The sequence below is a fragment of the Puntigrus tetrazona genome, chromosome 22, assembly GCF_018831695.1.
Source record: "Puntigrus tetrazona isolate hp1 chromosome 22, ASM1883169v1, whole genome shotgun sequence".
In the NCBI taxonomy this organism is placed as follows: Eukaryota; Metazoa; Chordata; class Actinopteri; order Cypriniformes; family Cyprinidae; genus Puntigrus; species Puntigrus tetrazona.
In genome coordinates this window covers 9,458,976-9,472,834 of record NC_056720.1, presented here as the reverse complement: position 1 = coordinate 9,472,834, position 13,859 = coordinate 9,458,976, and the positions used below count along the sequence as shown (strand labels likewise).

Below are 13,859 nucleotides of genomic sequence, written 5' to 3'. Positions count from 1 at the left end.
GAAGAAAATTGCTGTTGTAACTACACAGGGATGAAAAAAAAATTGCAGGTTTTGCAACGGTCAACATTTCATAGCTGTATATTTACATAGAGGTATGGAACTTAACATGTTGTAGAGCTTGAGACGTTGAATTTTAAAAGGTTTGCCATTTGTCTAGTAGTTTTTTCTTTTACATTTTGTAGTTTGTGTCGCATTAAGACTTGCATTTTTTACATTTTGAAGGTAAACTGAACTGAAGTTAAAGCTCTGGTAAGAAAGAAAAAAAACCCGTCCATCTCAAATTGCCAAAACACTGCCAAACTTGGCTGCAAAGAACCACACAACACCACATCTAAGTTCTCAATGCTGAGATTTATTAGCAAACCTTTAACAAAGGCAATTTCTTGGAAAGCATCACAATAAAAATCGGGAGAAAAAAAACAAAAACAAAACATTTGGTCTCTAAAAGTCATAGGCAAAACTAAAAAAAAGTGTACCATTCGGCACAAATACAAATATTTAACGGACAAATAATTTGGAAAGCATAGTGTGGGGGTGGAAGGAATCAGTAGGCGAAGATGAGGATTATGCATTCCTGTCAATCCTGACGTCGATCTCTCTCCCGTTGAGCCGGTAGCCGTTCATGGTGCGACAGGCCCGCTCGGCGGTCTCAGGACTGTCAAAGCGCACCACACCGCAGCCCTTGGACTTGCCGTTCTCCATCTTTATGTCTGCATACTGCACAATGCCTGTCAAAACACAAGTCATTGATTAAAGCAAGAGCAAGAAATGCAAAAGAAAAGCCTGATGGAAAGCGTCTTACCACATGAATTGAAAGTGTCCTTCAACATCTTCCAAGTGAAGTCAAAGGGCAGCTGAAAAAAAAAAAAAAAAAAAAAGACAATTATGTTATGATTGATAATTTCTATATATTTAAAAACAAAACAGGAAGTTAAGATCAAACACTTACATTTCTGACAAAAATCTGACAGCCTTTCCTGGCGTTGGCTCCACCAGACCCTGGCCCTCCTTGTCCAGACCCACTAAAAGGAGTCCCAAAATTGCCACGATCCATATCAGCAGGTCTGTCAAACTGGCCACCGACGCCACCAGAGCCCATCCGGTCCATGCCGGAGCCCATGCGGTCCAGACCCGAGGAGGGGAAGCGGTCCATGCCACCGGAGCCCATGCGGTCGAAGTTTGAACCCATTCGGTCGAGGCCTGTGTTCATCCTGTCCATGCCCATAGGAGAGGCAAAGTCCATCCCGCCGCTCATGCGATCCATACCAGACGGGCCCAAGCGGTCGAACCCACCAGGACCCATGCGGTCCACGCTGGAGCTCATGCGGTCAAGGCCTGATCCTAGACGATCCATGCTGGGCCCAAGACGGTCAAGCCCTGAACCCATTCGGTCGAAGCCGGATCCCAACCGATCCAGATCTGACATTCGGTCCATGCGATCCATTCCCATTCTATCCAGGCCTCCCATACGGTCCATGCCGCCGCCACCGCCTCCACCACCACCACCACCACCTCCACCACCACCACCAAGACGGTCCATGCCAGAGTTCATGCGATCCATTCCCATGGAGTTCCCTGGAAATCAAAATTTAAAAAAAGTTAATTCAAAGGGTTAACATTATGTAACCGTCCAAAGAAATGTAAAAGGAGCTAAAATGTCAATGTGACTAACCCATTCCTCGGTCAAATGAGTCTCCAAAGTTGCTACGGGACATACCCATGTCATTACGGCCACCGAAATCTCTATCAAAGCCACCACCAATTCCACGGTCCATATCTGCAATTTCATTTTAAAAAGTAAAATTAAAACATTTCAAACCCAACTAACAAAAAAATAAATAAAAATAAAAATAAAATACCATTCATTCTTCCCATTCCAGAAGGCCCGAAACGATCCATATTGTTCATGCCACCTCCAAAATTATCCATCCCTGAAGATCAGTAACATGTGAATTAAAGTCATGTTGGCGAGAAAAGTGTTTGATTAAAATTGATTTAGTAAATGAAGTAACTTTTTACAATTAGCCTTTTAAACTTTAAAAAACAAAAACAAGATAAAGCATTACTTTGAAGGCTACTTCATAGATAAAAATTTAACCACAGTACAACCATACAACTTCCCAATTCATAATACACAACACATGGAATAATGAATACATAACACTGAGCTCCTCCAAAATGACCCCACAGTTTAGTGGAGATCAGTGAACTTTAGTTTAAGGTTGCCGAGTCCATTTAGAATGCGCATTATCCACAGCATGAAACTCAAACCAGTAACACCTGCAGGTCCTTTCCAGATGGGATCAAAACAAGAAAAAATGGCTGATGAGATGAACCACATACCTCCCATTCTACCCATGCCACCAAATCCCATTCCATCCATTCCTAGAAAATGATTTCATGGAGAGGGGAGGGGAGTGATGTTCAGTGAGTGCATACAAGAGGAAACATTCCCAAAAAAATCAGAAAACCCATGCGTGTCACTCTTACCTCCTGGTCCCATGTTGCCCATTCCACCCCGGTTGAGCTGGGTAGCATCGATGGGTTGACCGCCGGGTCCCAAACCGAGACCGACACCACTCAAACCACCTGCATGAGATGGAGGAACTGGTTTAGAGAAGAAACTAACCAAATACAAGTTTCGTCTGATGGTCCATATAGTCATGTTAATTTAAGTCATGACTTACGAGGAAGCGCTGGAGGACGGTCTGGGGGTGCAAAGTCACCTTTGGGAAGAGATTTCTCATCCTGAAGAGACAATGAAGTGAATTGAGGAGTTGTGCAAGTGCAAATGTACCACTAATCTTCTGCAATCCTGAAACGAGCTTCAATGATAAACTTCCATTTGATTACTCACCAATTTGACGTGCATGACCCTGTTGAAGAGAAGCTGTCCGTTGAACATTGCTAACATCCATTAAGGAAAACATCAAGCATAGCACATTTTAACTAGCATTAACAACCTTATTCCAATTAACGCCACATATCAAAAGCTATTGTGAAGGATACAGACTGCTTGAACAGCTTCAATGGGCATCTCAAATGTGACCGTTCCCATTCCCCTGCTCTTCCCATCTTTATCCTCCAGAATATCTGCACGCACAACCGCTCCAGCCATTCCAAACACCTCCTTGAGCTTCTTCCATCCGACCTTGTAGTCCAGCTGCACAGAGAGACACCATATGAAGAGTCAGGGGTCAAGTTTCAAAATATTGGAGATAGGGTTTCAAAAAGGATTCAAAGTCTTACATTGGCCACGAAAATGGTGCTTCCGATTTTTCCAGCCTGGAGTCCGTGAATGATCTCGTTGGGGATGTTGGGGTTGTTCATGAGACTGGGTGGGATGTTGACCATGGAAGGACCGCCAGGCCCTGGGCCCATCCCCATGCCCATTCCCCCACCCATACCTCCTCCCATGCCTCCACCCATGCCTGGGGGTCCACCGCCGCCTCCACCTCCACCCCCGTGAGCCCGATTAGCTTCACGCTGGGCAATCACGCCGTCTGGATCCTTAGAGAAGCATAAGGAGATTGTTAACTTTTTTTTTTTTTTTTTTTTTAATAAACTGAAAATGTGAGTCCCCATGACCTCAGTGAAGCAGAAAATCCAGAATTAATGAATAAATATAAAAATAAAATGAGGCTTTTGAATTTTACAATTTAATGTAATCATTAAAATGGAACCCAGAAAATGAAAAACCCAAATATTTGAGAAACAAACTGATGTCATAGAACCCTAAAATTCATTTGCATTACAAAAACATTACAAAAGTTAGTGGACAAGTAAAAGTACATTAATATAGTGCACAAAATTCACACTTTGTACATTAAAATCTTGGTGTGACTTAACATTACATTCATTAATTCAAACCAACAAAAAAAAATTTAATATTTCCAATGGATTGCAAAACATTTTTACAACCCAAGACAAACAAAAGTACATTTAACTTTTTACATGATTCATGTGGTCTTCAATATTTGTAAAAAATGTAAAACAAATAACAGCATTAATATTCAATCAGTGATCTATTATTGAAACATTAACATTCAATTAGCTAATATTCATTACAATTACAGAAGAATAAGTTGAAATGTTTAAAATTGGGAACAGGTAATTTTATCCATATCTGCAAGACGCACTCACCTCTTTGACCTTGAGAGGACGACCGTTCATGACATGTTTGTTGACTTTCTCTACTGCCTTTTTCATGAGCTCTTCAGTTCTGAACTCAACCACCCTATTAAAATAAAAAAAATTAGCAAGGGTTGCACAAAAGCAACAAATTCTAAAATCCATGATCAATGTCTAGATACTTACGCACAACCCTTCGTTCAGTCAGCAAACCAGCCAGGATGAACGAACAAACAAAACAGGAATGAGAGAGACAATTAGACAAGAGCCACAAGAATTCACCCGACAACTGATTCAGGAAAAATACTAAATTGATAAAGAATATTCATATAATGCTTCTGTGGTGTTCAACGGTTAACAAATTACATTCAAACTCAAAATGGCTGACAGGATTAATTGACGACCAGAATACACAAGCGGCCTTCCAATTACTCTTTCAGGCTCCATTTCGGTTATTAACCCACTACTTGAGTCGCTCAACAAATCATTGACGCCATGTATATTTACTGAACACCACCTGAAGTCCAATAATGAGACTCGCAGTGCAAAAAATAAAAATCTACCTTCTAAACACACGAGAACCAGAGAATTACTATATAGCTGGGAAACGATCCCTGCGGTTCCACTCAGAACCGCAGTCGGCGTCCGTTTTTGTTCAAATGCCACCCAAGACGACACTTTTTGAACTCTCAACCCAGTCCTGAACATCCCACATTAAAATCTAAGAGTACATGTAAGAACTCAAGCGGACAAATGGAGGTTCGTCTCTTGCACTTACCCTTGATTTGCCTTCTCCGTCCATTAAGTGTTCCACGTACGTTACCTCACCCACTACAAATCAGATTCCAGACGACACACACCAAGGGGAGAGAAGCCGAGAGAACAATTGGGGTTTAGAGCAGACACAAACGGGGGGACGGTGAGAGTGAGCTCGGCCTGCGAGTCCAGAGCCTCCTCCCCCAGCACCTCAGCAGCACAAGTTCTGGTACAGGTCTACAAGAAGCAAGCTGTAAAGGTGTATTGAGGAAAACTTCTTAAGCTGTCCTTGCTGGGAACCTCAACATCCAAGACTGACCAAAAGGATTTGACCTCCCGAGCCATCGAAATTGGATGGATTGTCAACTATGGCCTTTGTTGGTAAGGTTAGCAAGTCTTCGGCTGCCTCCAAAAACATTCCAAACAACTAAACCGTATCATTAGGGCAAAAAAAATAAAAAGTTATTGAATAAAAAAAAATAATCTAAACCTATGGCTTAAAATAAATGGTTTGAAGTTACAGAAACCGAAACCTCGTCCACCTGGAACCAACTTGGCTTCCCAACTAAACAATTGGACTCGTGAATTTAATCGATTAGCCAAACCAGCTCCAACACGTCCAGTTGGATGAACACTCAATAGAATTAGATGAGACTGCAAACCCAAACCAGGTCTAGTCTAGTTTTGTCAAAAACTACCTCGAAGAACCACCTGGCATTTCTCCAGCAAGATAAAACAAGGACCAGCTTAAGAAGCTGCTTTACTCTGTAGACCTGTACCCCCAGAAATCAATCACATCCATTTTTAAGGGCACAATAATGAAGATCAGCTGCAACAACATTCACTCTGGCATTCACCTAAAAAAGAAAATGCAATTTAATTCTACAGGCAACAATTTCCACATGAAATTCCCCATGCGTACGAATCATTAAGCATGGAGGGGCTGCTACACATGGATAGGGAAAAATGTGACCACTCATATAGTACTGAAATACTAACCAACAGGTTAGGTTGGGGAAAAAAACAAACTACACACTTTCTCCAAAGCCAAAGAGACCAAATGATGGCATCAGATTCGTATAAATGGATTAGACTCGATTCTGTGTGTACGTGCGTTTCGCACAATTTTTAAAGTGCCATCCACCAACATTAGCGAGCTTGAATTATTAATCGTTTTCCACAACAGACAAGACACTTTTCCAACAGACCACTTCCCCATGATGGGATGTTTATCCTCTGACCTAAAGCAACTGAGTAGGTGGCCACCTTCGAAACCCCCAAAACTAAAGCTCCATGGCTCTAGGCTAACGTAGATGTGCAGCTGAACGCAACGAAAACGTACCTTTTTCCTTCATGAGATCTTTGAGGGTTTGCCATTTAACATCATAGGGGATGTTGCTGACAAACACACGGTATCTCTTGTTGGGGTTCCCGTAAGGTTCAAAGCGGCCCCCTCCACCGCGCTTCTGGGGCCTCTCCTTTCTCGACTCATGGTTGGACTTGCCGTTCACCGCATTTCTGCATTAAAGGGGGAAAATGTAACTCGATAAGAGTTTTTCCAGCCAATGAGAAAATTATGCAATCGAGCTTGATAAATGCACATTTAAGCTAGTCGCTCTAAAGCTTTCTACTAATAAGAAACGCGATAAAAATTAATAATAATAATTCCACAAACAACTTGTAACAGGTTTCAGTTCGCAGCCACCGAAACTATTTTTATTATTTTCTTTAAGTGATAAAGAACAAAAAAGCACGCAATTTCTTGCTAGATGCTAGCATCTAGAACAATTCGTGGTTTGCAACGGGCAAGAAATTGACCAAACGCGCAACAAACTAGGCCGCAGCAAACAAAGGACACTCAACCTGGATTTGTTGCGTAACAAAAAAAGTGGTTCAGATCTCGTCTACGCGCTTCATTTCGTATATCAGGCACATTTCGTGCGTGATGTTTCTTTGGCTCGTTTCCTCCCATTGTGGATCCGACGACTCTTTGTTTCATCGGGACACGAACCAAACAAACGAGTTCGTCCTTTAACGCTCGCGTTTCAGCGCAATCTAGCTAACCTTAATAAAAAACGCATTACGCACACAAAAACACCCCGTACACGCTATCATTTTAGCAATATAACAGCAAAACGTGGGATTAAAAAAAGCATGCAGTTGTCGCGTTACCCTTGTTCTTGTTTCTCTGGCTTCTCCGATTTAACCTCAGACGACATTTTGCCTTCAGTTGTTCGCTGTCCTCCGTTTTCGGATCAAACTCTTCTAAACCACGCGGACTGGGTCTAGATGCCGATTAAAAAGCAGGTTGAAGTCGTAAAACCGGTTAGGGTCGTGTTGTTGTCCCGTTGCGTCGCCGCTACCGCAAAAAAAAACCGTCCGGTCGCCGCTCGAGTCCTTCGTCGGGTGAAATGGCGGCGACGCTGAAAGCGCGAGGCAGATATTGGCAGCGACGAGGTGCATGATGGGAAACAGCGTGTGACGCATTCTGGTTTGAAACTCTCAGGTGGCCGGGTAGCGTGGGACTTCTCTGAGTTTCACCGTGGTTGTTGTTATAACCAGAGCATTGCGACTTTACTGGGTTCATTTGAGAACAGATCTTTTTGTTTTCTGAACGCGTATAAAATACGAAGGATTGCGTGTTTAATTGCACATGCACAAGAGCCAAATATTCAGAAAGTAACCAAATATTCTAAGAAAGAGATTCTGTCATTTTCAGCACAATGAACAGTTTTACTCTATTATTATTATTGCATTATTATTATTATATATTTTTGAAAGAGACAAAAATGTATTGTGGTGAAATGTGTGTGTGAAGAAAACAAAGAAAAATCAAGGTACACATCGAAATATCACTTTAAATTGTTTTCCATTCAAGTTGTAATCTTTAAAAAGTAGGCAAACCACGCTTTAAACGTTTCCTTGTGTTGGATACTAATTCATTATTAATTAAAAAGGTTTTTCTAAAAATGCTTTAAATGTTATTTCCACCGCGTAATGCCGCGTAATAATTTTTTGACTATATCAATTTCATTTAAATTTCCAATTCAGCTCATTTGATTTAAAATCTTTATTGAAAATAAAAAATTCTAATTCAATTAACATCCTAAGAGGCTTTTGAAATTCTGTTAATATATTAAAATGCTGTAAAAGACCACAGCAGGTAAAAAGTTAACTGCGACTCCGTATTTTGCATCGTTTTTTTCCTCAAAGACCTTTTCCATCGCAATTCCGCGTTTACATCCTTCTCAACTTCTCAGCATCGCGGGTTTATATCTCAGAATTCTTAAGGAATATTATTTATATCTTTATTCTGCGTTGAAAGCAGACTACCAAAAAAAAAAATAAATGCAGAGCTCGTAATAAACGGCCTGCTGTGCAAAAGTCAGAGTGCAACCTGTCGGAAATCTCTCGTAAAGAACAACAGCACGGTTACCAGATCCAGAGCATCGTTTTTAATTTGCTTTGCACACTTTTCTTGGCTGATTTCAAGCACCAACATATTTTGGTGAGGACATTACAGACATCTTTCTCTTAGCCACTGCACAACATAAACATCGTAGTATTTCAAAAGTTCAGAGTGATCAAAATCCTGTGCTCGGTGGATAAATGAAAACAGAAGCAAAATAATACGCATGGATACATTAAAAAACACACACTGGCAAAATGAGAGAGAGTTCAACTGAATCACTGTGTGAACGCGCGTACGGATTTGGAAATGCTTTCTTTTCTGAAACTGCAAACAAAAGTCAACCCCCTCCTCCTCGGAAATTTACGACGGATGTTTTCCATTATTAAATTAGTGAAAGTGCCGTTGTATTTAAATAAGAAAGCATGCACTGGAGGAACAGAGAGGTTTCGGTTTTTATTAACATCATCATTCGAGCCGCTGAACTGCTCTTGCAGTGTTGCATATTGTGGCCAGCTCGTTGGCATCCACTGCAAGTTAAAAACACAAAATAAACAATAAAATCATGAGTTCAACATCGTCTCTCTGAAGTCCTTCATATGCAACAACATCTACGTCTATGTATATATCATACATGTATTGTTAAGGTTATAGGTAAGAATTGCATTGTAGTATTTTTATTTTTTTTTAAATTGCACTCTCGATGTATTTACCCTACATTGCAAAATAACCAAGGAATGGCCCAAAAAGTGAAGAAAGCAGGTGGAAGCACAACAACGAGACAGCATTCCTCAAGTTAGCATTAAGCTGGTGAAGTTGCCCGTCATTGGTGATCCGACACCACTAGTTTGAAATAACGATGGTAAAAATGGGCAACCTCTTTCCAGAAAAACACTGAGCAATGGGAAAGACGATTATTATGATGATGGATTATTCCTAAAACTTTACAAAAATATCAAAATAATTATTATTAACAAATAATGCCATCGTGTATAGTGTATCTATTGCACAATTTTCTCCCCTTTAAATAAAGGATCCATTTAGAGAGGAAACCTTTTTTTTTTTTTCCTTCCCGTCGTCCAATGTGAAATCGGCTGACGGGAGGCGGGATGAATTTGAGGGAAAAACCTTTTGCATGTTTGAATATCCGACTACAGAAGCACCTTTTGGTTTCAAACTCGCTTGTTTGGGCGCGAACTACAAGCGTTTAAGCGCAAGCCGATCAGCTGCGTCCTTTAAAACAAGTGGTCGGCAAATAATCCAGACATTCGTGGGCCTGTCCGCTCCACACACACACACACACGTACGTACGTACACACGCGCGCGCACACACACACACACACACACACACACGCGCGCGCACGCACACACACACGCGCGTGCAGAACCCTGGACCTACAGCACATGACACTTCTTACAACAGAGACATCAGTTTATCTACACATTTACAATTGAGACGCAGCAGAATTTACAATAAAGAATCCAAGGACCTTAGGTAGCTCGTTTCATTAGCCTTAAAAGAACAGTTCGGCCAAAAATAATTTTCTGTCAATATTCACCCCCCCCCTCCCTCATGTTATTCCAAACTCACATGCTGTTAAAACCAAATCTAACAATTCTGACTTATTTCTAACAATGACAAGTTCATATCTCACGATTTCGACTATTTCCTGAATTCTTAGCCTACAGTCGCTTTTTTTCACGTAACTAGAGTTTCTCACGTAACTTTCACGTAACTAGAGTTAACGCCTCCCAAGTCAGACGTTTCTTCCCAGAATAGGATTGTGAGACAAAAGCCAGGATTTTTTAAAATACCAGACAATTCAAAATAATCAGAAACTGAACCGAGAAAAGTACTAAGCACTGGTGTTGTTTAGAAAGCAGAATTGTGAAATTTTATCGAATGTTAGAACCGAGCTTCCGTCAAGAACTGAAAGACGAAAAAAAAATTGTAAAAAAAAGTGTCAAAAACAAAAGCTATAAGTGGCAGATCAACTGAAATCTATGCATTTTAAAGATCTGCAGAAGGTTGCCACTTTTATTTCTTTCTGGTTATCGCGCAAAACTCTGGTATGGACTGAAAGGGGCGCATGTTTCCTACGAACCTTTTAATTGCGATCTTGAAACCTGACAGCGTCGACGTAAATTTGCATCGCGCGCATTCTAGAAATGATTCGCCAAAGTTGTTTCGCGATTAACAGTTTGAAGTGACATTAGGGCGAGCGAATAACGAGATTTTCATCTACGTGTGAACAATTCCCTCAGAGAACTTTCCCGCGCATTTTCTAGACCCAGATCTTCCACGTCGAGCGCATAAGGCGCGAAAGGGTCCGCATTAAGTGTGGAAAATGTGCAAACACTGCCTATCCCATTGCAACGAAAAAAATCTGATGGTTGGCGTTCTGCAGAATCATCTCGCACCAATTCGACACACAGCTAAAAGACGGCTTTGTTTAAACACTGTAGTGTCGTTCACGGACGACGGTTTCGTTACTGGTCTGGCAAACCGCTTCGCAACTGCTTCTTCCTACCGCGGCCTGACCTGCATCTTCCACAAAAGTAAACTGCTACAAGATCCCAAGCACGCCATCCTCAACCTCGGGCATTTGATGCTGTAACTAAACAGCACAAAGAGCCGGAGCTCACAAAACGCATACTGTAAACACGCATACACATTCATCTTTAAACACTCACCTAAAAAAAAAAATTATTTCGAAAATGATTCAACAATGAACTGTAGAGGTCTGTTTGCATCTGCGCTTATCACGACTCGACAACAACATATAAAGTCGCCACGTATTTGCATCCCAAAAGCGTACACGTATCTACATTTGTTCGGCTCACATCTAGGCTACGTTGTCAGAAAGTGCTACGACTTTAAAACCACCGCATGCTATTTAACGTTGTTCGGAGGCCGCTCGGTTCGGGGACAGATAGCCTTTGATCTGTGCGCGAAATCGAAACCCACGAACGGTCACCGATCTGATGAGATTTGCGAAATGAAATAGGCATGCATGAAAACCTGCGCGTGTTCACAGCAGAGTCATGCCGACGGCGGGGTTTTATTGCACTCGCTCTCGCGGATATACATCAGCCTCCACATTCATTGCCCGGGCAAACGGCCCTGTAATACAGAGCTTAGAGCTTACTTGTTCGCTTAGTGTGTGTGTGTGTATATTTCTGTATTTATATCTTGACTAAATCGTACAGGAGCCACGAGGACCACGTTCGCTTAGGCATGACTCCGTCGGATTAAGATGGAAAGTACTCGAAGGTAGATGAGTAGAAAAACGATACATCGAAAAACGAAAGAAAGGTTTGGTTTTAAGCTTCAGCAGCCGTATGTACTCGAGTCGTAATCCCTCGCCGCTGCGCTCAAAGGAATCGTCTACACACATAAGTTAGGTTTCCGATTGTTTCAAATACAATGCATACTGAACAGCACGGGGCCTCAGCCTGGCTGTTCAAGCCCCCGAATAAATAAAAAACAACACACTTATAAAGGCTCCAAAAAAACATTAAAAGAGACTCGTGAAAAAAAAATTAAATAAATGAAGTGCTCACATATTTAGATAAAAAGGATTAAATAGAAAAGAATGCATCCAAAAATGCCGCGGCTCTAGTCGACGACGCCGTGTCAAGAACCTGTAGCACACTAATACCACCGCCATCGGGCCCCGCTCCCCCCCGCACCACGTCTCTCATACTATGGTCTCGTCTGCTGTCTTTTTCAGCAGCTTCGTGGAAAGCAAGGAATGCTGGGTGGAGTGTGCACCCTTGGTGTCGGGAATGAGCAAGCGGACCTTCTGATTGGTTCGTCTCCACTCCGAGTACAGCTGACAGTGGTAGCGGAACGAGACCTGCAAAACAAGGACAGGTTTCGGTTCAAGCGCCCAGGTTCTACGGGTTAAAATGGTGAATTTTTTCAAAAATATGAGTTGCATTTCCTGCCAAAACTGGAAGAAAAAGAAAGTACAAGTCCACTCTCCAATTTTCATTACCGGAATATACTTTTAGCCAGTGTAAACTAAAGGTGGTACAAAAAAATATATATATTACTATGTAAAAATTACTATTTTTGCATTATGGTAATTAAAATGAGATTTTCCTCTCATTAGGTTAATGAGAATCATATGCATGTCTGCAGAGCTTCTAGCACAAAGGTATGATATGTTTGATTGTTCTCCTATTAAAATATCCTTACTCAAGTTTGGAGTGGCATAAAGGTGAGTAAATGATGGCATTTTCATTGTCAGGGAGAGCAATTACTTTAGCAAACGTTTGAACAAATATCTAAAAAAAAAAAAAAAATACTTTGATCTTCCAAAGCAAGCACATGATAAGAGCGGTGCATGTTTTTTTTTTTTTAGCATTTTGATAAAGAGAACAACATATATTTAGCATTTCCGGAGGAAATAAAAGTTCCTCGCATGACGGTAAACCAAACACAACGCATTATTTCTATTTTTTCGCTTTTGATTTTTTGGGGGCGAACTACGACCCAGACGATTCGGGCAAGTCTTTGTGTGATTCCCCAAAACGGAAACGCGTAAAAATGTAAATGTGCGTATAACTGTATGTAATGCAGTACCAGTGTCCAGAGGACGTAGATGGTGAAAAGCGCGATGGTCAGAGCGATGAGGCCGACGGCCTCCAGGCGACTGTTGAAGTGCAGGTGGTCCTGTGCTCCCCGTAGACACAGCCAGCCTGAGATGGCCGCCAGGGGGGTTATAAACAGGAAGCACACCATGTCACAGAAGAGGGTGCGCTTCTCATTCCTGGGACCGGGTCCCTGAGCCACTATTGAAAGATGGCGTGAGGATCAGTGATAAGGAAGAGATAGACAATTTGCTCCGTTTGCGTTTACATGTTATGGCCATTAATCTATTCTTAGACCCGTTTGAACAATATCTTCATCTTAACTCATATTGAAAATAGCATTTTTCTCACTTTTAAAGCGTCAAAACAATTGTGTAATACATGTACACAAAACATTTTATACATGCACTTATTAAAATGTTATTTATGTAATAGTATACATGTCCTGATTAACTTAATTTTTTTAATTAATTAATTTTAATTAATTTTTAGTAGATGCCCACTACAATATCATTCAGTGTTATAATAGTTTATATACCGAAACACTCTTGTCAGGCTTAATTATTAGATGATGTTAAACTCTATTATTAATTCAAACAAATTACCAGTCATTTTAAATCTCTTCAAACAAGCTCATAATAGGTACCCATTTTATCAGCATTTAAAATATTAGAAATGTTTATATGATTACTTCTATATATTTTAATAATATTTTAAATTATAATATAATTAATATGGACGGTTGTAAAAAACATCTCACTGCATGTCTGCATGTATCTATATGTGATCATTTGAATTTGATTTGATATGTTATTACGCAGAACTTTAACATATATATCATGTAAGCGCATACAACAGCAAAGCGGGGCCGAGCCATGCAGACAAGGCTAAAGGCATTAACCTTTGTTACCTCTGTGAGGGGCCGGGGCCGGCGCTCGATGGTAAACTCGGTGTGGCACAGCTC

General features: G+C 41.0%; 2 protein-coding genes across 5 annotated transcripts in view; both read right to left on the bottom strand.

The window, feature by feature from the left end:
* Positions 1-332: 332 nt before the first annotated feature.
* hnrnpm (heterogeneous nuclear ribonucleoprotein M) lies at positions 333-7,327 on the bottom strand. Of its 4 annotated transcripts, XM_043223191.1 has the most exons (17): positions 7,060-7,326; positions 6,230-6,405; positions 4,910-4,962; positions 4,318-4,325; positions 4,144-4,237; positions 3,250-3,510; positions 3,010-3,163; positions 2,858-2,907; positions 2,688-2,748; positions 2,491-2,589; positions 2,344-2,385; positions 1,860-1,931; positions 1,673-1,777; positions 1,544-1,575; positions 950-1,480; positions 803-854; positions 333-728 (listed from the first exon to the last, which is right to left on the bottom strand). In XM_043223191.1, exons 1-17 carry the CDS (start codon positions 7,104-7,106, stop codon positions 565-567), a joined length of 2,001 nt encoding a protein of 666 aa, XP_043079126.1. In that variant the 5' UTR covers positions 7,107-7,326; the 3' UTR covers positions 333-564. The 4 variants fall into 4 exon arrangements, with proteins under 4 accessions (XP_043079126.1, XP_043079124.1, XP_043079125.1 ...); XM_043223189.1 differs by having other exon boundaries at positions 950-1,575; positions 7,060-7,327; XM_043223190.1 differs by lacking the exon at positions 2,344-2,385 and having other exon boundaries at positions 950-1,575; positions 7,060-7,327.
* A 1,000-nt stretch (positions 7,328-8,327) lies between these two features.
* The window catches only part of march2 (membrane-associated ring finger (C3HC4) 2), a 9,670-nt gene continuing 4,138 nt past the window's right edge, over positions 8,328-13,859 (bottom strand). Inside the window, 4 exon segments of the mRNA XM_043223193.1 lie at positions 8,328-12,156; positions 12,888-13,087; positions 13,090-13,096; positions 13,797-13,859. The exon segment at positions 13,797-13,859 is cut by the window's right edge and continues 151 nt beyond it. Of these exon segments, the coding sequence (XP_043079128.1) occupies positions 11,998-12,156; positions 12,888-13,087; positions 13,090-13,096; positions 13,797-13,859 (429 nt within the window). The 3' untranslated portion in view covers positions 8,328-11,997.